General features: G+C 42.9%; 1 protein-coding gene across 1 annotated transcript in view; it reads right to left on the reverse strand.

Annotated features, from left to right (window-relative positions):
- SPPL3 (signal peptide peptidase like 3) overlaps positions 1-24605 on the reverse strand; it is a 63801-nt gene that overhangs the window by 27556 nt on the left and 11640 nt on the right. Inside the window, exons 2-4 of the mRNA XM_075321916.1 lie at positions 6014-6125; positions 5806-5883; positions 2731-2819 (exon numbers count right to left, since the gene is read on the reverse strand). Coding sequence (XP_075178031.1) covers positions 2731-2819; positions 5806-5883; positions 6014-6125 — 279 coding nt within the window. The remainder of the gene's footprint in view (positions 1-2730; positions 2820-5805; positions 5884-6013; positions 6126-24605) is intronic.

Consider the following 24605-nt stretch of genomic DNA (forward strand, 5'->3'; position numbering starts at 1 on the left):
GGGGCTGCGATTTCGCTATGGGTACATCATGGGTCGTTAAGCACCATGTCACCATGACGTACCCAGTATGTCATAGGTCATTAAGGGGTTAAGCCAACAATTGCAAGACAACCTTTTAATTAAAACGGTCAACACAAAGTGATGATGCAATGCTGGAAAAAAAATACTTTATGATGAAAGGAGGCCTGACCTTTGGGATCCGTGATTAAAGGCAACAGGATGACACACAGGTAGGTGACTGAAACCATTATTATATGGAGTACATTTTTTTTTTTTTTAAGGGGCACAGCACTAAACTGACAGTAGCCACTTGGTAGTTAGGGACCAGTGTAGGTGCCAGAGGCTGGAATCACAGTGATTAGAAACAGACAAATCAGAAATATGTTCACATGTCCAGTCATCATCTAATAGAACTGATCCAGCAGCAATCATTTGATAAAGTTCTGCGTTCTCTTTTGCTGGACAAAAAAGAATTTCAACTGGATCTGTTTTTATGTTGGTTTTAAAGTGGTGGTTCACTACTCTTCAATAGTGGCCACATCTTTGTAAAACCGATAGAGAAGGCTTTTTATAAATACCTTGTTCAGCCAATTCTGCCTCTGAGCAGCGCTATTGCGGTCCGCTCATCCCCATGAAGTGAGAATGAAACAAAAATCAAATCATTGATCATTTCACACAAAACTCCAAAAATGGGCCAGACAAAAGTATTGGCACCCTTAGCCTAATACTTGGTTGCACAAACTTTAGCCAAAATAACTGCGAACAACCACTTCCGGTAACCATCAATGAGTTTCTTACAATGCTCTGCTGGAATTTTAGACCATTCTTCTTTGGCAAACTGCTCCAGGTCCCTGAGATTTGAAGGGTGCCTTCTCCAAACTGCCATTTTGAGATCTCTCCACAGGTGTTCTATGGGATTCAGGTCTGGACTCATTGCTGGCCACTTTAGTAGTCTCCAGTGCTTTCTCTCAAACCATTTTCTAGAGCTTTTTGAAGTGTGTTTTGGGTCATTGTCCTGCTGGAAGACCCATGACCTCTGAGGGAGACCCAGCTTTCTCACACTGGGCCCTACATTATGCTGCAAAATTTGTTGCTAGTATTCAGACTTCATAATGCCATGCACACGGTCAAGCAGTCCAATGCCAGAGGCAGCAAAGCAACTGCAGAACATCAGGGAACCTCCGCCATGTTTGACTGTAGGGACCGTGTTCTTTTCTTTGAATGCCTCTTTTTTCCCTGTCAACGCTGTTGATGGCTTTTCCCAAAAAGCTCCACTTGTCTCATCTGACCAGAGAACATTCTTCAAAACTTTTTAGGCTTTCTCAGGTAAGTTTTGGCAAACTCCAGCCTGGCTTTATTATGTTTCGGGGTAAGAAGTGGGGTTTTCCTGGGTATTCTACCATACAGTCCCTTTTCATTCAGATGCCGACGGATAGTACGGGTTGACACTGTTGTACCCTCGGACTGCAGGGCAGCTTGAACTTGTTTGGATGTTAGTCGAGGTTCTTTATCCACCATCCACACAATCTTGCGTTGCAATCTCTCGTCAATTTTTCTTTTCCTTCCACAACTAGGGAGGTTAGCCACAGTGCCATGGGCTTTAAACTTCTTGATGACACTGCGCACTGTAGACACAGGAACTTTCAGGTCTTTGGAGATGGACTTGTAGGCTTGAGATTGCTCATGCTTCCTTACAGTTTGGATTCTCAAGTCCTCAGACAGTTCTTTGGTCTTCTTTCTTTTCTCCATGCTCAATGTGGTACACACAAGGACACAGGACAGAGGTTGAGTCAGCTTTAATCCATGTCAATTGGCTGCAAGTGTGATTTAGTTATTGCCAACACCTGTTAGGTGCCACAGGTAAGTTAAAGGTGCTGTTAATTACACAAATTAAAGAAGCATCACATGATTTTTCAAACAGTGCCAATACTTTTGTCCATCCCTTTTTATGTTTGGTGTGGAATTATATCCAATTTGGCTTTATGACAATTTTTTTTATTTTTTTTCATTGAAGGCAAATTAAATGAAGATAATACCAAAGAATTTGTGATTGCAATCATTTTCAAGAAGAAACTGAGTATTATCTGACAGAATTGCAGGGATGCCAATACTTTGTACAGCACTGTACATATTTGGTGTCTACGAACTCGCACCGACCTGAGGCATCCCACCAACACATCAGTTTTACCATATAGCGAATACAGTGGATAAAATATCTGAAAAACAATCGTGCATATGCACTTTTTTTGCAATTTTTCCACATTTGGAATTTTTTTCCCCGTTTTCCAATACACTATATGGTAAAACTCATGGTTTCATTTAAAAGTATAACTCGTTCTGAAAAACAAAACCAAAACAACCCTCACATGGCTATATTGACGGAAAAATATAAAAACGTTATGGCTCTCAAGGGTGGCGAAAAATAAAAACAAAAACGGAAAGTGCAAAATCGTCTGGTCATGAAGGGGGTTAATGGATTTGTTTTCCATAGACTTCAGTGTTAAAACCTGGATCCAGTTGAAATCATTTTTGTCAGAAAAAAGTTGTGCCTTCATAATTTTTGTCTCAGGATTACTGCTTGATCCGTTCTAACAGATGGTTACTGGACAAGTGAACTTAGCCTAGGAACTTCTGAATCAGCTCTGGTTCAGTCTCAGAAGCAACAAAGCACGTAAACAACGACAGTTCTAGAAAATATACAATTACACAGGGGACACAATCATGGCTTACTATTATTGGTGCTGTTCCCACTAAATGCTCCTGGAGAACCACTGCTGTCCTTTTCTTTATCTTGATTTTCAAAGTCCATGTTCAGAGACCTAAAAAGAATTAAACCGCTTTTAAATAAATGTGCAAAAAAAACAGAACACAATGTTACATCATTTTGCATCAATTTGAGGTTTGACTTTTTAACTTGTAGATTTTCCTCCAAACTGAGGTTAAAGCTTCATTCACACGTGTGTATTTTTGCATCTGTGTGACATGGACAGTTCTTCTCTCATTTATCATTCGCATTGCCTCCGTATCGTTTTCACAACTGTCAAAAACTAAAATTAAGGCTGCTTTCCCACTACGTTTTTTTAAAATGCGTCATGAACTTTTTTTGCTGTAAAAGCGGATCCTGCTTTTACAGCAAAAAAACGCATGCAAACACGTGTGTTATTTTGCAGGATCCTGTCACTTTAAGTTTATGGGCGGGCATTGGAGTCATGTGATCGGGAGTCAGTGGAACTGAACGTGATATACTGGGAGCCAGCATCTGACAGCTGCGGAGGCTCGTAACCAAGGTAAACATCGGGTAACTTGCTTGGATACCCGATATTTACCCTGGTTACGAGCATCCGCAGCTGCTAGGAGCCGGGCTGCCTGCTCACTGCACACGTAACCAATGTAAACATCGGGTAACTAAGAGAAGCGCTTTGCTTGGTTACCCGATATTTACCTTGGCAACGAGTGTCCGCAGCTCTCAGGCGGGGGAGAGGAGGAGAGAGGGAGGGGGAAAGGGAGAGAGGGAGGGTGAGGGGGAGAGACTGATCACCCGAGGCTGGTTTCTGTGCATGCTCAGTAGAGCAAGCAGGATCCTGTCTATCAGCATGCAAGCGTTTGCATGCAGTATAGTCAGGATCCAGCAATTTGCAGTATTTGGACGCAGCTCAAAAACGCTACAAGTAGCGTTTTTGAAAAATGTTAAAAAACTGCAAGTCGCTGGATCCTCACTATAACGCATGTGAACGCATGTTGACGCGAGTTCATTGCAAATGAAAACGCATTTGCACTGGATCATTTTTTGCGTCAAAAAAACGTTCAGGACGCATGGTAAAAAAAATGTAGTGTGAAAGCAGCCTAAGACTATTTGATTTTTATTTATTTATTTTATCCAGTGACTCAACAATGGATTAGTTAAAAACAGATGAAACATCAATGGACCACAGAAGTAAAAAATGTCTGCTGCTTTTTCATCCATTTTTAATGGACTTTTATGGCATTTACAAATTTAATGAGAATATAACATGTCGAGACTAATGGATCAGCTACACAGATCTGCTTTTAAACCGGATGGGAGTATGGATCAATGAAAATGTGGTTCAGTGTGCTGTATGGGAAAGATCACAGACATGTGTGAATGTAGTTTAGCTGAGTAATAAATGTGGGCCAATGAAAGAATCTAAAGCCCCATCCATAGAAAAATAGACTTGTCACTATTCAAGATGTGTGTCCGTAAAATCCACATTTTCTATCTATAATCTTTAAGGCTATGTGCGCACTAGTGCGTTTTACCCGCAGATTTGCCGCGGAAATTTCTTGAGAAATGTCTGCAATCTTTGTGCAGACATTTCCCAGCAAATCCTATGTGAAAAAAATAGCTGTGCGCACGCATTTTTCTCAAGAAATTAACTTGAGAAGAATTTGAGAAAATTTCTTGAGAAAATGAGCATGTCAATTCTTTTCCGCAGGTACCCTGCGGATTTCGGCAGTACAGCCTGCAAAATCCGCAGGGAAAATCGCGGCAAATCCGCATGCAGATTTACCGAGGTCCGGAAATCTTCCACTCCCAGAAGTTTCTCAAGAAATTTTCTTGAGAAACTTCACAGTTCTAGTGCGCACAAAGCCTAAAAATCATTTTTGGGCAAACCTTTTTAGCAGGCGAGCAGAATGTTAACCTTTAATTCTTTAAGCATTGATGTTTGTATAGTGAATAGAGATGAGCGACCCGTGGAAGTTCGGTTCGGCAGGTTCAGCCGCCCTTTAGATAAAAATCGGGTTGAGACCTGGATTTGACCTGGACCAATGGAAGTCACTAATTGGCGTTTAGGCCTACATACAGCCAGCCCCTCCGGGGGAGGGTAGGAGGGTTTTTTCATTTAAGGCTTTGTGCGCACTAGAAATGTGAAGTTTCTCAAGAAAATTTCTTGAGAAACTTCTGGGAGTGGAAGATTTCCGGACCTCCGGAAAAAATCCGCACCAAATCCGCATGCGGATTTGCCGCGAATTTGCCGTGATTTTCCCGCAGGTTGTTCCCTGCGGATTTTGCAGGCTGTACTGCCGAAATCCGCAGGGTACCTGCGGAAAAGAATTGACATGCTCATTTTCTCAAGAAATTTTCTCAAGAAATTCTTCTCAAGGAAATTTCTTGAGAAAAATCCGCAGCGTGCGCACAGCTATTTTTTTTTCACATAGGATTTGCTGGGAAATGTCTGCACAAAGATTGCAGACATTTCTCAAGAAATTTCCGCGGCAAATCCGCGGGTAAATCCGCGGGTAAATTGGTCTAGTGCGCACAGAGCCTAATTTTATTTTTTTGTGCACACTACATCCGATCACGCTGTTGTGATCAGCCCAGTGTGAGTCGCTCAAACACTGCAAGCGTCTCGCACAGGGCTGATCACCGAGAGTACCCAAACACAGTGACGCTCAGCGAGTGGTCAGCATACGTAAAGCGCCCAAACTTTGATCTTTAGTTATTTATTTTTTATTGTTTTCTTTAGTAAAGTCAGTCTTCAGTACGAACATTGAATTTTACTTCTCAGGTTCGCTCATCTCTCATAGTGAACGCTGCAATTAAACTTTAAACAATATAATGGACAAATTAGGTCAGAGGCTAATAATAAATATCATCAGTTCCATGTATTTGTGAGCAAAGGCTTCAAAGTTCATCGGAATATACCCGGAACACTGTACAGTTGGTTAAGATAGCGTGTCAGAATATAAAGCTGGAGTTTATGGTTTTCTTACATGCAAGGCACAGTTTAGCAGTAACATGTTATGAAGCTAAAAAACGTCATACTTAGGTGGTAAAACACAAACCTAAAGCTGCCATAGACGATGAGAAGGATTGAAATAAGGAACGTGGAGACTTGACTGGAATCCACCAAGGAGTAAGCCCTGCAGAAATAAATAAAAAAAAGATCAATGCCAATTTATTACAAACAGCTAGTAAACTAAGCGATATCTGAATTCTGATCAGAAAGTAGAAGAAATGAACTGCAGTTTGGAAAAAATATTCCTGTATTACCAATGTGGTGGATAGAGATAGAGAATATTACGAATAATATGGACCAAAAACGCTATTAAGCCTTGAGATATCGTGGTAGCTTGAAGACAAATAGTGTTTAAATCAGGTTTGGCTATAGAAAAAAAAAAAAACAAAAACAAAAAAAGAAGTTCATTCCCTCTGCAAATGCGCCCTCTGGAGCTGTACGGGTATGTCCGCACGCTGCGTTCTGGATTTGTCAAAAAAAAAAATGCAGCCTCTGGCAGACTGCCAAATGTAAACAGTGCGTTTGACAAAAAAAAGTGGCAAAAACACATGCGTTTTCGAAGGGTTTTCCCTGCGTTTTGGACAGTGCATTTTTAAAGGAGAAATAGATCATGATAGGATAGGATTTGATAGATAAGTAGAATACATAGATAGAGGGGATAAATAGAAAAAAATAGATAGAAAGAATAGATAGCATGACTGCAACAAACAGACAGAGCCATGCGATGAGAAAGAACTCAGGTGAACCTCTGAGGTCAGTGCCAGGACAGAGGCAATAGTGCGGGGCCCCGAAGCTGTGACGTCAGAGCTTAACCCGAGTTCACTGTCATCTCGTGGCCTGATTTGCGGTCACAGGTGGAGGACTCCAGCTGTGGCTATGGGTAACCTGAGTGACGTCACCGATGATAGCGCGACTCACTTCAGTTGCTGCATGGCGCTCACAGGGAGCGGTCGTGCTCTATGGCCGCTAGCGGTCATCTTCCAATGTAGCAGAACTGAAAGCGTTGTGGGAACTCGTGTGGATTACGTCAGACCTGGAGGGGTGTTTGGTGGGTTAATAAAGTGGTGAAAGAGTTTTTTTTGTCTTATTCCAAAGAAAATACTTTTTTGGATGTATGTGTTTATTTACTTTCACTTACAGGTTAATCATGGGGAGGGGGGATCTCAGACGCCTGCCATGACTAACCTAGGACTTAGTGGCAGCTATGGGCTATTACCCAGATTGCCAACACACCAGGGCAAGTTGGGAAGAGCCGGGTAAGGTGCCGGGACTGTCGCATCTAATGCATGTGGCAATTCCGGGCAGCTGCTGGCTGATATTTTTTGGCTGGGGGGCAGCCTAAAAACGATAGGCCTCCCCAGTCTGAGCATACCAGCCCTCAGCTGTGTGGCTTTATCCTGGCTGGGTATCAATTGGGGGGGGGGACCGCACACTTTTTTTATTATTATTATTATTATTATTTATTGTACTGCACGATATAGACTTGCCCACCAGCGGCTGTGATTGGTTGCAGTGAGACAGCGGTCACTCAGTGTGTGATGCAAAATGACGTTGCTACATGCCCGCTAACAGCAGACACAGACAGAGTCGCGCGATGAGAATGAACTCGAGTGAACTTCACCCGACTTCATTGTCATACCGCGGCTCTGTCTGTGTGTCGCGTACTGATTAGCGGTCACCCGTGAAGGACTCACCGGTAACCGCTAATCCCCTGAGAGACTGACGTGAGCAGCGCGATTAGCGCTGCTGTCACTCAGGCTACCCACGGCCAGCTGGAGTCCTCCACCCGAGACCGTAACTCACCTGTGACTTCATCGCTGATCACACAGCTTACTTCAATCACTTGGGCGACTTGCTGTCACAGTCGGGAGGAACCAGCGGTGGCCGCGAGTAACCTGAATGACGTCATCGCTGATCGCGCGACTTGCTTCAATTGCTGTGTGGAGCTGACAGGAGCGGCGGTGTTCTACTGCAGCTCTTGTCAGCTTCATGTAGCTGAGCTGAGAGCGTCGCGGGACCTCGGTGGATTACACCGGACATGGATGGGTTTTTGGGGCTTAATAAAGTGGTGAAAGAGGGTGTTTGTTATTGTTTCTTATTTCAAATAAAGGCTTTTTTTTATTGTGTGTTTATTTACTTTAACTTACAGGTTAATCATGGAAGGTAACTTGGGGAGACGCCTGCCATGATTAATCTAGGACTTAGTGGCAGCTATGGGTTGCTGCCATTAACTCCTTATTATCTTGTTTGCCACCACAACAGGGCAATTCGGGATGAGTCGGGTAGAGTCCTGGACTGTCGCATCTAATGGATGCGGCAATTCTGGGCGGCTGCTGGCTGATATTGTTGGGCTGCGGGGCTCCCCATAACGTGGAGCTCCCCATCCTGAGAATACCAGCCTTCAGCCGTGTGGCTTTACCCTGGCTGGTATCCAAATTTGGGGGGACCGCACGTCGTTTTTTGGTTTGTTTTTTTTTAAATTATTTTTTTTTGTTAACTGCTCGATAGACATGCCCACCGGCGGCTGTGATTGGTTGCAGTGAGACAGCTGTCAATCAGCGTGGGGGCGTGTCTAGCTGCAATCAATCATAGGTGCCGGTGGGCGGGGAAAGCAGTTAATACGAGATGAATAATGAGCGACCGGCATAGTAAAAGCTGCCGGAGAGCTTTTTGACAGCTGTGCAGTGCCGCGCTGGTGATCGGGAATCGGTGAGTATGAGAAAGGGGGAAGAGACCGACCGACGGACAGAGGGAGATTGACTGACATACACAAACAAAAAAGATTGCCGACAATCGCTTCAAAAAAGCACAAAACGGACACGGACCATGCAGAGATGCATCCGTGTCATGTACGTGTGCTCACGGACCCATTTTGTTTAATGGGTGCGTGTGTGCATGTTCCGTGAGGAAAACTGACATGCATCCGTGTTTTACGGACAAACGTATCACGTACACGGACACACGCACCATATGGAATAACGCACGTGTAACTCCATACATTGATTAACATTGGAGTACGTGTGTCCGTGTCTCCGGTACGTGTAGGAACGGGCCTAACACGTACCGAAGACACGTGCGTGTCTTACAGTCACAGCTCAGCCCACTGAGCGCGCTGGACACTGCAGTGACTAAGTCAGTGACCACAGACAACATGTCCAATGGGTCAGGGCTATGAGAAACAGTTCACACATCTTTATTAATTGTTAACCTAGACAACCCATTTAATACAAGGAGAAAAACAGTATCATTTTGCATTTAAAGTGACAAAAGCTAAAAGCAGTAATTGTTTCATTGTTAATGGAAAACCTTTAACATTTCCACTTGAGTTCTTTAGGTCCAATACAGAAGCCTATGAGAAAGAAAGCAGGGGTGGGAGGGTCGCCCCATAACCAGAGCATTACTTGTACGTAAAGCTGCAGAACTAAAGTTTCCACCAGTCACACTGCATTTAATATTTAAAAAGTCATTCACATCTTCAAAGCAAAGATATAACTGAGAAAGGCTTAAAAAATTCTAATTCATCATTAAATTAAAATTCTGCACTGTTCCACAGCTTATGTGCATTGTACGATTTTTGTTATTTTATTGTATTCATTGCCTAGTTTACTGGCCAGCACTTCAGCCTAGCAGCAATGGCAAAACATGCGCATCTACGCTGGCCAGGATCGCTGGAGCACACCATCTCTGCCAGCTTCAGTGCTCCTGCCATCCTCCAATGCTGCCTCACATACAGTGCATGCACATGGATATGCCTTGATCTTTCCGCTGTAGCTCTGGCAGTATATTTAGGGTCAGTGTCACTGTAAGCTGAGAGTAAACTGCTCTGCAGCCAATCAACGCCACAGGCTCCAACGTCCCAAGTGAGCAGGAAGCTAAGAGGCTTAGGAGTAATATGATATATAGCAAAAACAAAAAGCAATTTTAATAAGAAAATCTGTCACCAGGTTTTTGCCACATAATCTGAGAGCAGCATAACGTAGGAGCAGAGATCCTGATTCCAGCTGTATACTACTTACTGGGCTGCTTAGTGTAGTTTTGATAAAATCACTGTTTAACCCATTCACCCAGAGGAAAGTTTTCCACTTATTTTTTGCTCCGAAAGCCATAACATTTTTATTTTTCCATCAATATTGCAATATGAAGGCTTTTTTTTTGTGGGACGAGTTGTACTTTTGAATTAAACTGTTAGTTTTACCATATAGTGTATTGGAAAACAGGAAAAACTGCGGTGAAATTGCAAAAAAAAAAAAAAAAAAAAAAAAGAAGTGTGATTGCACAATTTTTGGGGTCTCTTAATCACAGTGTTAAATATATGGAAAACTGATGCGTCCATATGATGCCTCACGTTGGTACGAGTTTGTAGACACCAAAACATGTATACTTTTATCTAAGGGGGTTTAAAAAAATTAAGATTTATTATTTATTTTTTTTAAGAAAACAAGTAGTGCTTTCGGAATCTGGGGCTCAGTGACTGCTTATTTTTTGCGCCTCGAGCAGACATTTTTATTTATACCATTTCTGTGCAGATGCTACGTTTTGATCGCCAGTTTTTGCATTTTTTTTTATAAAAAAATTTGCAGCAACCAAAAAACGTAATTTGCGTTTGGAATTTTTTTTCTTGCCATGCCATATACCGATCAGATTAATTGATTATATATTTTGATAGATTGGGCATTTCTGAACATGACAATACCAAATGTGTATAATTTTTTAACTTTTATTTTCAAATCAGGCAAATGGGGGGATGATTTGAACTTTTAGGTTTTTTTATTTTGTCATTTTTAAAAACTTTATTACTTTTTTTTTAACTTTATTTTACTAGTCCTCCTAGGGACCTTATGGATCCACTGTCTGATCACTTGTGCATTTCTGTTGATCAGAGGTGCACAGCTCTGATCAGCAAAAAGGTAGCGTTCCTTTAAGAGACGCAGCTCTGTCGGGTCTTGCCGGAAGTACGCCATGATAGTGACCGGGGATCATGACATGACCCCAAGCTAGCATGGCAACCATCGGCTCCCCATGACCACCTATGTCTGTTAACCCCACAAGTCTGCTGTTCAAATCAGTAGACATGGGAAGAGATCACTGCTAGCTCACCGCAGCAGCCGGCGGGAATTACCGTGACACGACCAATGACGTAAAAGTATATCATCGGTCGTGAAAGGGGTAATCAGCAGTAGATTATCAATTAAGAACTACTTTGTGTGCTGCCAGGTAGTCCAGCAGCTGCATAAGCTCTGTATAACTTAGATCTGCAGCAGAGAAAACACTGAGTTTATCAAAATGACAGCAAACAGCTCAGTAAGTGACACATCACTGGAATCAGGGTCTCTGTCTCTACATTACGCTGTTCTCAGATGGGGTAACAAACTTGGTGACAGATTGCTTTTAACTATCAATTTTAATTTAAATTTTAAAGTCTGACAGTTTTTTTGGCCAGAAATTGCAAACAATGGCAATGCAAAAAAAAAGTCACAGTACAGCATTGACTGTAAGGTCATTTCAAAAGGGATTGCCTGGGTTTTTCAGCCGAAGAAACTGTGGCCATTCCACTGCCCACTGCATGCCCAAGATCCTCAAGATCCACACCGCGACTTATAACGTGACAAAACGCAGTGTAGAATTGCCAAATCACATGTAATAATTCCTACTGTTTGGCACTGCGACATGGAATCGCAAATGTTTCCAGACGTGCTGGATTTCCGGTCACTGGTTGCCAAGTCATGCATGACACTTGCCACATACATCAATGCAAGTCATAAGAAACTGTGACTTGTAAGCAACTTATCGGCCATTTGTCCATTTTTTTAAAACAGGAAAATCATTCTGAATTCCTATTGCACAATACTATTATAGCTATTGCCATTGTAGCTTATCGAGGAATAAAGCCATTCATCTATCTCTGCCCTTCTATAGCGAATCAATGACAGAAGGGGGATTGATGAGCTAGAGGGAAAACAAGCATGTGGGAAGGTGCACCTAAAGGCTTGGCTCTGCCATGATACACCAGATGCGTGTGCTTGGTTTGAACAGTCATTCTGTGCTGACAGAGCCCCTTTAATATTATCATGTATATTGGAATTGCACTCTATATTGAAAAGTTGTAATATATTAAAGTCCCTGAATCGACACATTGCTCTAAAAAAACAATAAAATTACAGCTTTTTGATTGAGGACAAGAAAATACAAGTCCTTTCAATAAAACGCAGAAACTCGTAAAACCAGATGTGTCAAAATATCATGAAGCATCTGCTCCTGTATTATTCAAATCGCCCGCAATTACATTACACAATGTCCATAGGAGTTAACCTCATGCTCACCAGCTACCATAAACACAACCAATAAGGAGGACTGGGCAGACCAGTTCTGCATTCTGACTACAACCTGAAGAACGAGCAAGGAGCCAAAGAACAAAGAAAGTAAGACGTCACCGTTCTACACATTTCTTCTCTAGATGCAGAGATGCGTGGGACACTAAACCTCCCACCCCAACGCCATCATGAATACCTTCTCATCCCACAGAAGGCCTCCATCCACTGCCCCTGAATACACCTTCTGTTACACAGCACACAAGGCAGGCATGGCCCTTCAGATATTTAGCACTGTGGAGAGAAGAGAGGACTTGTAGATAGCACATTAATAAACTTGCACAGAAAGTTCAGCATGGTGGCATGACGACGCTGGACGACTGCTTCCACCCACACACTATGCAGACTACGTCTACTATTCAAGACAAAGGCACCACCCAACCCCGTCTCTGAACTCACAACACAGGCCAGAGGGATTTTAATGACTGGTTTGCAGTCTTGGTCTATTTGTGTCTGTTCCACAGGCAGGGGTTTCCACCACACAGAGGCTGCAGAAGCGGCAGGCCAAGACACAGAGCGCTCTGTCAGGGCCGGACAATGAGCACATTCTCCTCTGCTCCCACTGCAGTCACCTTCTACAGACACACCGAGAGCAGCGACAGCTCGTCACTCAGGCACAATGACCACCACACAGCTGCCTACTAGCCTGGCCAGGCAACAAGACTGCCGAAAACAAAGCCCGGGCGACATGCCAGTCACAGGTGTGACTCCTGGCTCTCCTATGAAGCCCACACATGCCACAGTCACAGGTGTGACTCCTGGCTCTCTCCTATGAAGCACACACATGCCACAGTCACAGGTGTGACTCCTGGCTCTCCTATGAAGCCCACACATGCCACAGTCACAGGTGTGACTCCTGGCTCTCTTATATGAAGCCCACACATGTCACAGTCACAGGTGTGACTCCTGGCTCTCTTATATGAAGCCCACACATGCCAGTCACAGGTGTGACTCCTGGCTCTCTTATATGAAGCCCACACATGCCACAGTCACAGGTGTGACTCCTGGCTCTCTCATATGAAGCACACACATGCCAGTCACAGGTGTGACTCCTGGCTCTCTCATATGAAGCCCACACATGCCACAGTCACAGGTGTGACTCCTGGCTCTCTCATATGAAGCCCACACATGCCACAGTCACAGGTGTGACTCCTGGCTCTCTCATATGAAGCCCACACACATACCACAGTCACAGGTGTGACTCCTGGCTCTCTCCTATGAAGCCCACACACATACCACAGTCACAGGTGTGACTCCTGGCTCTCTCATATGAAGCCCACACATGCCACAGTCACAGGTGTGACTCCTGGCTCTCTCATATGAAGCCCACACATGCCACAGTCACAGGTGTGACTCCTGGCTCTCTCATATGAAGCCCACACATGCCACAGTCACAGGTGTGACTCCTGGCTCTCTCATATGAAGCACACACATGCCACAGTCACAGGTGTGACTCCTGGCTCTCTCATATGAAGCCCACACATGCCACAGTCACAGGTGTGACTCCTGGCTCTCTCATATGAAGCCCACACATGCCACAGTCACAGGTGTGACTCCTGGCTCTCTCATATGAAGCCCACACATGCCACAGTCACAGGTGTGACTCCTGGCTCTCTCATATGAAGCCCACACATGCCACAGTTACAGGTGTGACTCCTGGCTCTCTCATATGAAGCCCACACATGCCACAGTCACAGGTGTGACTCCTGGCTCTCTCATATGAAGCCCACACATGCCACAGTTACAGGTGTGACTCCTGGCTCTCTCATATGAAGCACACACATGCCACAGTCACAGGTGTGACTCCTGGCTCTCTCATATGAAGCCCACACATGCCACAGTCACAGGTGTGACTCCTGGCTCTCTCATATGAAAAATAGCAACAAGAAGAGGAGATAAAAACTCCCCCAAAAAAGTATTATAAAATGTACTCACAGCAAAAAAGGGCAACCAGTCCAGTTAGCCCAGGCCAACACATCTAATGCACAAACAGGATGCAGACAAGCCTCTCAACATGATGGACACTTCACACTTCACACGCTTGCGGGTCCCTACACTGATAAATATCAAAAATAAGTGGGGAGTTTTTATCTCCTCTTCTTGTTGCTATTTTTGATATTTATCAGTGTAGGGACCCGCAAGCGTGAGGATCCGTGATGAGGATTGTGGGCTTACGTACATTGGCCAATTTACAAACTAATACCTCACATATATTTTATATGTATTTTTTTCACTTTGACTATGCGGGGTGCAGCCGGGCCTCTTAATACGGCCGTGCATAGTGGAATTTCTGTCCCTTACGTGCTGCATTTGAGTAGAGTCTGAGTAAGCCGCCTAATCTAATAGTAAGGGCGTGGTAATAGGTTGCTGGGTGGACACCATGCGCATACAAGTGTGAACAGTGCCCTATGCGCGCCACTAGTGTGCAATTTACCTTGCACCTGTGAAGTGTCCATCATGTTGAGAGGCTTGTCTGCATCCTGTTTGTGCATTAGATGTGTTGGCCTGGGCTAACTGGACTAGTTGCCCTTTTTTGCTGTGAGTACTCTCTCATATGAAGCCCACACGGGTGGCACTTGCTTGTTCCTGGGCAGGTGAGCTGGCAATGTACAGGGACGGCGGAGGCAGCGGCACTTATTTGCAGGGTAAAAGCTATTTCTGCAATGAAATTGATGCATCAAAGTGGTTGGTAACAAATTGTATATTATATTATTTAGACAACAGAAGCTGTAAGTGACATAATAGCTCTATGTAACCTGTTTATTCAAGAAAATGTAAAACCAATTTCATAGTTACAGATGTTCTAGAAAGAAGACCCTTCTTCCAGAAAAAAGAAAGCTGAGAGCTCATTGATCCAGGGAAGTTAGGAAGATAAATGTCAGTAAATGCTTGCCATGAAACAGTGGGGATTTTTCCAGAAGTCTGACTTTCCTCCTGGAAATAGAAGTCTTGCACTACCCTTCCCCTTGTCAATAGGATGTGCAGGTCAAATTGCAGAAGTTCTTAAAGGGGTTGTTCACAACTCAGACCACTGCTTCTCTGTTGCTGTTTCCCGCATATAAAATAATGACATTTATACTCCCCTCCGGTTCTGGCGATGTTCCAGGGTATCAGCGCTGCTTTCCCAATGGTTCGTGTAACATTGTCAAGCAATCCCTTAGGCTTATTAGCACTGACTTCACTCTCCCTGCCTTCGGAAGTGTTACTTAAATCTGGAGGAAGGTAGAGGCTGCTCCTGATTCCGATTTGTTTGAAAGCAGGGAGTATACTTCAGATCAGTAGAGTCCGCAACACAGAACAGCGTGCACAGTTACTGTGTGGTGTCTGAGTGTACCTGGGGGCATTCATAGACAAGTGCCACCAACGCAGTAATGTCACTTGTGGGGTGGCAGCACTGGTCTTTGCATGCTTCCGAGTACTCTGACACTACACATGGACAGTGTGCACTGCTCTGATCAGCAGCCGGCAACACAGAGCACACTGTCACTGTGCAAATCTCACAATAAAATTGTGCAGGGACCAGACCAGTCCCTGAAATGTGAGTCACTGATGACGCTTCATTTCAGGGAGGGGACAGAGACCGACTGCAGCCTCTGCCCACTGCTTGCTTTGTTTGTAAATCCCAATGCATGCTGGGATACTCAAACGAAGTGTCATCAGACAGGAAGTAGGGGAGAAGAAAAAAAATGAATAGTAGTTAGTGTAGTCAAAGAAAGATAGGGAATTAATGCAGCCGTATTAGACGTTAGGTTAGATTGAGGCAATAAATAGGAATTTAGATTAAAATGTCTTCAGCCTTCTGACCACCCCTTTAATGGTGAATGTACACAGCACGAACATTCCTAGGAACTCGTTTCCTGATAATCGTGCAGTCTAAACTGGCTGCCAATCACCCTATGAATGTGCAAAGTAATTGTTCGTCATGTGAAATAATCTTTTGAATTGCACATTCTCGGCAGTGAATCGTTCTGTGAACATGCCACAGAACTGGGTAAACAGTTTTGGAGTGTTCAAATGTCCAGTAGTTTCCAGTTTTGGTCATAGAAAGGAAACTAAAATGTTGCCGTACATGATCCATTCACTTGACTAAATGTCATCCAATGTCAGTTGCCTCCTTTCCTCTTGAAACTATTCTTTTAGCACTGCTCATGCTCTTAACATACCTGCGGTTTTAAATAAATCCATTCTTATTAGATGCGTCTGAACAAAAACAGATGAAAAGAAGGAAATCAAAGTGTCGGGTTTTAAACAGATCCTCATCTTTTTAATCATATTTATTCAACAACGGAATGTTTTATTATTTTTTTGCAATACTTTTTGCTCAGTTTGTAAATGGATCCAAGTTTGACATGTCAAAAGGAGCTTGGGATCCATTTACATGAACCAACCTGTGGCGCTAAATGACAGATCTGAAAACCTTTACCGATTGGTGGTCATTTAATAGTGTGTTTACACAGGCAGTTGAAAGTAAATGATGAGCACTGAGTGATCTGTAATAGACTGCCACGGTTCTCAACAGCGAGTCCTGTTTACACAAGCAGATTCACAGCGGAGAACGATTATCTATTACGCTGCGCAGAAGATCATTTAACTGGATGATCAGAGGTCTGTCTACATGGAAGGATAACGGTGAAGCGAGTGTTCTTTGGAACGCTTGTAAACATTCAGTGTAAACCCTCACAGAGATGTTTGGATTATGTCCAAGCTTTGTAAACTGTTGGTAGTATTAGGACTGTACATTTTTTCAGCCTCTGTATACACTATACAATGCCTATACACTGAATGCAAATTGGTGGCTAATGAAAAAATACCAGAAAGCTGGAGAACTTTTCCCTACACAATGTTTCGGTTTTGTTTCCATTAAACTAGAAACTCACACGATGAAAAATTGAATTGGCTGACATGAGCGCCGGCTTTTAATATCGGGACAAAGCAGTTTGTGTGTTTTAAAGATGATCCTAAGTTAACTAAACCCTTAGTTTAACTAAGGCCCCGTCACACTAAGCAACATCGTTAGCAACATCGCTGCTAACAACTTTTGTGACGTTGCTAGCGATGTTGCTGTGTGTGACATCCAGCAACAACCTGGCCCCTGCTGTGAGGTCGTTGGTTGTTGCTGAATGTCCTGGGCCATTTTTTAGTTGTTGCTGTCCCGCTGTGAAGCACAGATCGCTGTGTGTGACAGCGAGACAGCAACAACTAAATGTGCAGGCAGCAGGAGCCGGCTTCTGCGGACACTGGTAACCAATGTAAATATCGGGTAACCAAGAAGCCCTGTCCTTGGTTACCCGATATTTACCTTCATTACCAGCCTCCTCCGCTCTCACTGTCAATGCCGGCTCCTGCTCTGTGCACATGTAGCTGCAGGACACATCGGGTTAATTAACCCGATGTGTGCTGTAGCTAGGAGAGCAGGGAGCCAGCGCTAAGCGGTGTGCGCTGCTCCCTGCTCTCTGCACGTGTAGCTGCGTGCGCTGGTTACCAAGGTAAATATCGGGTTGGTTACCCGATATTTACCTTAGTTACCAAGCGCAGCATCTTCCACGCGGCGCTGGGGGCTGGTCACTGGTGAGCTCACCAGCAACTCGTGTAGCGACGCTCCAGCGATCCCTGCCAGGTCAGGTTGCTGGTGGGATCGCTGGAGCGTTGCAGTGTGACATCTCACCAGCAACCTCCTAGCAACTTACCAGCGATCCCTATCGTTGTTGGGATCGCTGGTAAGTTGTTTAGTGTGACTGGACCTTTAGGCAAAATCTCATATTTGGCGTTTCATCTATTTTTCCCCAAAATCCACACACCAAGGGATTGCAGTATAAAGAAAAATGTGTGATCAGAAAATGACCTATTGTGTAAACCAGGATTTTATATTAAATATATAATTTAAAAAATCTTTGGCTATTTTAGCATTTCTCAATACAGAACCTGTAAAACAAAATATATATTCATTAGTGGGGCTATTCTAGACCATAGCTCCTGTTCTCTCAGGAAACAGCACACCAACTTTAGCCGCAATAGACTGACTCAGACCATATCTTTTTAGATTGAACAATCCGATGAGCCTGTGCATGAGCAGCTGTGACATCTGTTGTGCATGGTGGATCCTATGGGATCCGCTGTGTATAGAGGTGTTACAAGTCACTGTATCAATGCATCATGCCAGACAGCAAGGTCAATCAATGTGTGGCTGAAGGACCACCACATCAAAACCCTGTCATGGCCAGCCCAATCTCCAGACCCGAACCCCAATGAAAACCCCTGGAATGTAATCAAGAAGAAGATGGATAGTCACAAGCCATCAAAGAAGAACTGCTTACATTTTTGTACCAGGAGTGACAAAGTCACCCTAAAGCAGTGTAAAAGACTGGTGGAAAGTATGCCAAGACGCATGAAAGCTGGGCTTAAAAATCATGGTTATGCCACAAAATATTGATTTCTGAACTCTTAGTATTGTTGTTTCGAAATGATTATGATTGTTTTCTTTGCATTATTTGAGGTCTGAAAGCAATACATTTGTTATTTTGACTTTCTCTTTCAAAAAATAAATGCAAAATTTATTGTTTGGAAATTCGGAGTCATGTTGTCAGTAGTTTATAGAATAAAAGAAGAATAAAAGAACAATTTACATTTTACTCAAAAATATAACTTATAAAGAGAAAAATCAGAAAAACTGAAACTTTTGCAGTGGTCTCTTAATTTTTGCCAGAGCTGTGTAAGAACTCAGCACAAGAACTTAAAAAAAAAAAACAAAAAAAAAAAAAAAACACCACATCTAATTGTGGAACTTATTACAAGATCTACTGATTAAAATATACTTGTTGATGGGACAATTTCAAATTAATTTGGCATCAGGGACTGGAGAAGCTATTCTGGCATTTGGCATAGAAAATGCTGTCACATTTAATATATATGATGGATAGGCGAGACCACGCCCTGCCAAGCCACTACTGAGCTACACCCATTTCGTAAGAGCACCTTTAGGCTATGTGCCCACGTTGCGTCGAGGTAGTTGCAGTTCTAAACACACCCTTTGGCAGAAATGGGTTTTGCCAAAGTTGCTTTTGACCACAAAAATGCCATAAATACGCTTGCGTTTTTACTGCTTTTTCATTGCTTAAAGTCAGATGCGTTTTGATGACAAATACAATGCTAAAGTTTTAACAGGGAAAAGACCAAAAAAAAACTTCAATATAGGGGGGGGGGATCAAGTGTATAGACCAAAGGACCAAAAAAACCCCTTAAAAATACTCTATTTCTATAGGTCCGCTGACATCACTTCCTGTGACGTTGATGTTTACCAGCGTCACTTCCAGGGAATTCCTCACTAGCGCTCCGTACCTGGACCCTCCTAGTCTACGTCATTTTCTATGACGAGTATAGGATTTCCTCACTTCCAGTTTTCCGGAGCTGTGGGTGGCGTCTGGCGCCATTTTTAAACACAGGCGCTGCCAGTGCAGTATGAGACGCCGGATTACAAGTCCTACACGTGGCAAACTGCAGCCAGTTTTTCTACCCTAATAGGGAGCCCCTGATGAACCCCGATGTGACTTGCGATCGGGGGGAAACGCGTTGGGCAGTGCTTTGGTGGTGTCAATTTGGACCCTGATGTATTTACATCCGTCATAGGACTTCTATGATTAAGTTAAGTACTATGCTTACATCTTACATTTTCTATTATGGTTATGTGGACCTTAGTAACTGGCTCATAATCCATTGCATGTATCATCTTCTGTGAAGTTCATTTTGCCTTCTATGAAAGTGTCTACAATATCTTATTTTGCCTTCTGTGAAGTGTGCACCCTATGTTCATTAAAACTATACGGACTGTTGTCTCCCAAAAAGTTTTTTTGAGGGAGCTTTTGATACGTGATTAATGGGTCATTAGGAGATTCCATTTAGGACATTTCAGGCATGTGCCTTTTGTCTTGTCATATAAAATTGTGACTATTTCCTTTTTTCTGGAATTAGAGGGTGCTCATTTGAGTAGTTCATTGAGCCTAGGATGTCTTTCCAAGGGTTCTTTATATTGTAGGCACATTTGACTTACTATCTGTCTCCTGGGCATGTGTAGAGATACGTGAGTGGTGTATATAGGCACCCCAGTAACTATTTGTGTGCCAATTTCTGAAAATTGATAAATACTGTTGTTATGGTCCACTTGTAACACTTTATACTATTTAATGAAGACTGTTCTATTGTTATGATTGTATGAGATTTCCCTTGAGTATTTTCTGCAAAGTGCAACCGTCCCTCACTTCCTCCTTCCCAGACTAGCTGCACAATAGACCAGCGAAGGGAAAGCAGGGTGAGTCTTCGTTGAGTGGGGGCGCCACAGTGCTTAGGTTTAGGGTGCCAACCTCCGCGGCAAGGCAGGGCCTCTATAGGGTTCGTTTGGCCATACCCTGGTTGCACTTTCTAAATCTGGATTGGATATTCATACACCATTTGACTGTTTCAAACCAATCTAGATTGGATAATTATACACAATCTGACTGTTTCAATAGGCAGTATTAATTACTATGTACTAGGGACGTGTAATTTCTCTTCTCCTGGTGCTAGCCAGCGTGACCTCCTGAGTTAAGGGGTCCTCTACTTTCCTGGCGGTATAGGGATTTTTATGTCCCGTCTATGTGTGTTTTGTTTTTGTTTGGGGTATGTTTTAAAAAGCATTAAATAAAATATAAAGTATTTTTAAGGGGTTTTTTTGGTCCTTTGGTCTAAAGTTTTAACAGTCAAACACTAAAAAAAAAAAAAAAGGGAAAAAAAATAACAAATCAAGATAATAAAAAAAATAGCTGATTTTATTAAAATGATAAATGATAATATTTATGTATAAAATAACGTTAATGTTTTTCTTCATTTTAATTGTCAGACTATGTGTGTGTGTAAAGGGACATATCATGCCTTTAATATAATGTCAAAAACGCATGCAATTAAATTGTCAAAAAAGCATGTTTTCTGCATCCAAAAAGCATGTAAAACGCTAGGATTTTGATGTAGAATGCGTTTTGCATCTTCTCATTGACTCTAAGGATATCAAAACGCAGCTCAAATGGCAAAAACAATTGACATGTTCTTTAAAAATGCTGAGTTTTTGCCCAAAAATATGCAAATTAAAAGCAGCGTTTTGAACAGCATGGTGTGCACAAGAAAACCCTATTTCTCATAGACTTTGCTTGGAAATCAAAACGCGTGCATTTTGGCATAAAAAGGCTGCAGTTGAAAACGCAATCATGGGCACATAGCCTCAAACTGGAGTGAAAGCACCAAAAGCTTTTACACCACTTTTCCGGTATAATGGCTTTGATGACTCGGCCCTGATGTTCCCTTTGACTATAAATGTACAATTTACATAAAAACGCAAACTACATGAACAAATGTGGAAAATACATATTACTTGAAATGATCCCTACAGCTTGTATTACAGACATAACAGAAGGGTTTCTCGTTTATTGCATCTGCCGAAACGTAGCTATGTGTCCACAGTAAAAGGTCCCTGCGGATTTTTTTGCCTGAAAATCCGCAACTTTCGCGGCAAATCCGCACCCGCGGATTTGCCGCGGATTTACCGCGGATTTACCGCGGATTTGCCGCGGATTTTATTTTTTTTTTTTCCCCATTCAAAACAGAAAATCCGCACCAAATCCGCACCAAACAATTGACATGCTGCAGTTTGTTCCGCATCAAAATCCGCGGCAAAATCCGCAGCGGAAAAATCCGCAGCATGGGCACAGCATTTCCAAAATGCCATTGAAATGGCTGGGGAGTAGCTGTGCTGCAGATTTTCGGCAAATCCGCGCTAAATCCGCGTCAAAATCCGCGTCAAATCCGCGATAAATCCTGTAGCGTGGGCACATAGCCTTAATGTGGGCTGGTCACACCTCTGACGTAGGTTTAGGCTGTGTGCACAGTGAGTTTTTAAAGGGAACCTGTCACCACTCTTTTGCCCTATAAGCTGCGGCCACCACCACCAGTGGGCTATAGTATACAGCATTTTAACATGCTGTATATAAGAGCCCAGGCCGCTGTGAGAACATAAAAACACTTTATAATGCTTACCTAACGGTCGTACTGTGTGCCTCATGGGCATCTCTGTTGTCGGCACCGCCTCTTTCGGCCATCTTCTGAAGCCGTGGTGCATGACGCGTCCGACGTCATACACACTCGCCGGCATTCAGGTCCTGAGCAGGGCAGATCAAAGTAATGTAGTGCGCCTGCGCAGGACCGGGGAATGTGTATGACCTAGATGCATCATGCACCCAGGCTTCAGAAAGAGGACCAAGATGGCCGAAAGAGGAGGCGCCGGCACCGGACAACGGAGACTCCCATAAGGCCCACTGTGCGACCGTTAGGCAAGTATTATTAAGTGTTTTTTATGTTATACCCCCGTCCTGGGCTCTTATATACAGCATGTTCGAATACTGTATATAGGAGCCCGGTGGTGGCGGCCGCAGCTTATAGGCCAAAAAGTGGTGACCGGTTCCCTTTAACTCGTTTTTTTAATGTGTTTTTTTTAGTACAGTTTAGCAGAAAACTGCAAGCAAATCCTTCTGCCAGCAAAGTCAATGACAAACCTGAAGTGTTGTACACGTGGAGTTTTTTTTCCCCCTTGCAGATTTAGTACAGAAAATCTGCAGCATGTCAATTGTTTCAGCTTTTTTGCCTGCGTTTTTCACAGTTGACAGCAATAAAAAAAAAAAAGAAAAAAAAAACACATGCAAAAAAAAAAAAAAAAAAAATCACAAAAAATGCGTTTGGCCTTCTTTTTTCCTGCCAAGAGAGAAGACAAATTTCTGCAACCAAATACTCAACGCGCGCACAGCCTTATCCTCCACAACCCAGATTGCTGGAAAATGGAGATGGCGCCATGACACTGTATAGCTCCATGCCGATTCATTTCACTCACTTGTCTGTGTGCTCATCCATACCAAAACATTAACCATTTCTGTACAGAGCAACCTTCACAACTTTTTTTTGTTTCTCTGCATTTAAAATGGCACTGTATTGTGCACAATGTGTAAAATGTGAACTTTCCGAATATGTGTACCAAAAATTTATAATGACAGTTACATTACATGCAGAATTTTATGTTAATTATGAAGATGTAAGTTGCAGGTTTCCCTCAATGCAATTAATAAAAATCCAGTGTTAAAATCTGTCATTTACTCAATAGGACGGGCTGATTTTGTGGATTTTTTTGCCCTGGATATATTTAACTGGGCTTTTTTTGTGGATTTTGGGGTCGATTCCCTCAATTGAAGTTCCTCTAAAAGGTATGCATCGTGTGAATCCATACTAAGCTTATTCAATGTGTCTGGGACTCTCAGAAGAATGATTTCCCACTGGTATCAACCTATGCATTGCAAATGGAGCAATGTTCAGCACAAAATGACAAGCCGAAGACAATATCTGCACCACAAGTCAATTATTTTATACTGCATATGACTGAGGGCAAAAAGGTCAGGCATGTTGAAAGCCAACAGGAGCCATGCACATTGATGGGTCAGCCGATGACTTATTTACTGTTCAAATTTCTATTTTATTCCACCTTCTATAGAGACCTGTGTCTCCATGGTGCCAGGCCGGCAAGCAATCCTATCTAGTGTGACAGCTATTCTTCATCCCTTCTCTACACCTTCATAAATCTATTAATTGTATGTTAGCAGCTAAAAGGGGCACAGAGGATCAATCCGCAATGGTTTAACATTCACATATCTCCTGGTTGTTGTAGGAAACAGTCAACAAGCTTATCGGATCCATACCAGCTTAGCAGATCTCCGATTGTGCACGACAGTTTTCCTATCAGTTTACTGTAATGTAATTCTCCAGTCTCTGAATTCAGAGCTGAACAATAACTGGCTGTAACCCCAGATAACAGATAAGTAATGCAAGTTATTTGCAAGGTTACACAACTTTTCATACAGAACTCGTGTAATCCTCTGTGTAAAGTGGGAAGAACGTTCAAAGCAGAATCTGAGACATCCTGAAGTGGGTGGGAAAAACAGCGCTTCAGCCAGGTTGTATGGGTTAACTCATGTCACTAGCAGGGCTGTGGAGTCGGAGTCGGTGTTCATTTTGGTGGAGTCTGTATAAAATGCACCGACTCAGACTCCTAAAATATATAATAAATTGGGGACAGTAGTGCAATGCAGAATGTGCTGAATATTGTTCATAGGAATTTGGGAAAGTTATGAAATGTCCTATAAATGGCTGTTCTATTCCTGATCTAAGGCTACATTCACACACAGCTTTTTTGATGCGTTTTTTCAGGATACGTTTTTCAGCTGCAAAAGCAGATCAGCTTTTTAAAAAACCGCATCACCTGAAAGGTTTTTGAGCTCATAGATAATGTCAATAGCAAAAGCAGATTAGAAAAACGCCACAAACTGACTGCTCATTCTTTGTGAGGATCCGTTTTTGAGGCCTCCAGTTTCTCCACTGGAAAAAGTTCTGCAAGATTAGAACTCAAAAAAAGAACAGG

The sequence above is a fragment of the Anomaloglossus baeobatrachus genome, chromosome 1 (genome assembly GCF_048569485.1).
Source record: "Anomaloglossus baeobatrachus isolate aAnoBae1 chromosome 1, aAnoBae1.hap1, whole genome shotgun sequence".
In the NCBI taxonomy this organism is placed as follows: Eukaryota; Metazoa; Chordata; class Amphibia; order Anura; family Aromobatidae; genus Anomaloglossus; species Anomaloglossus baeobatrachus.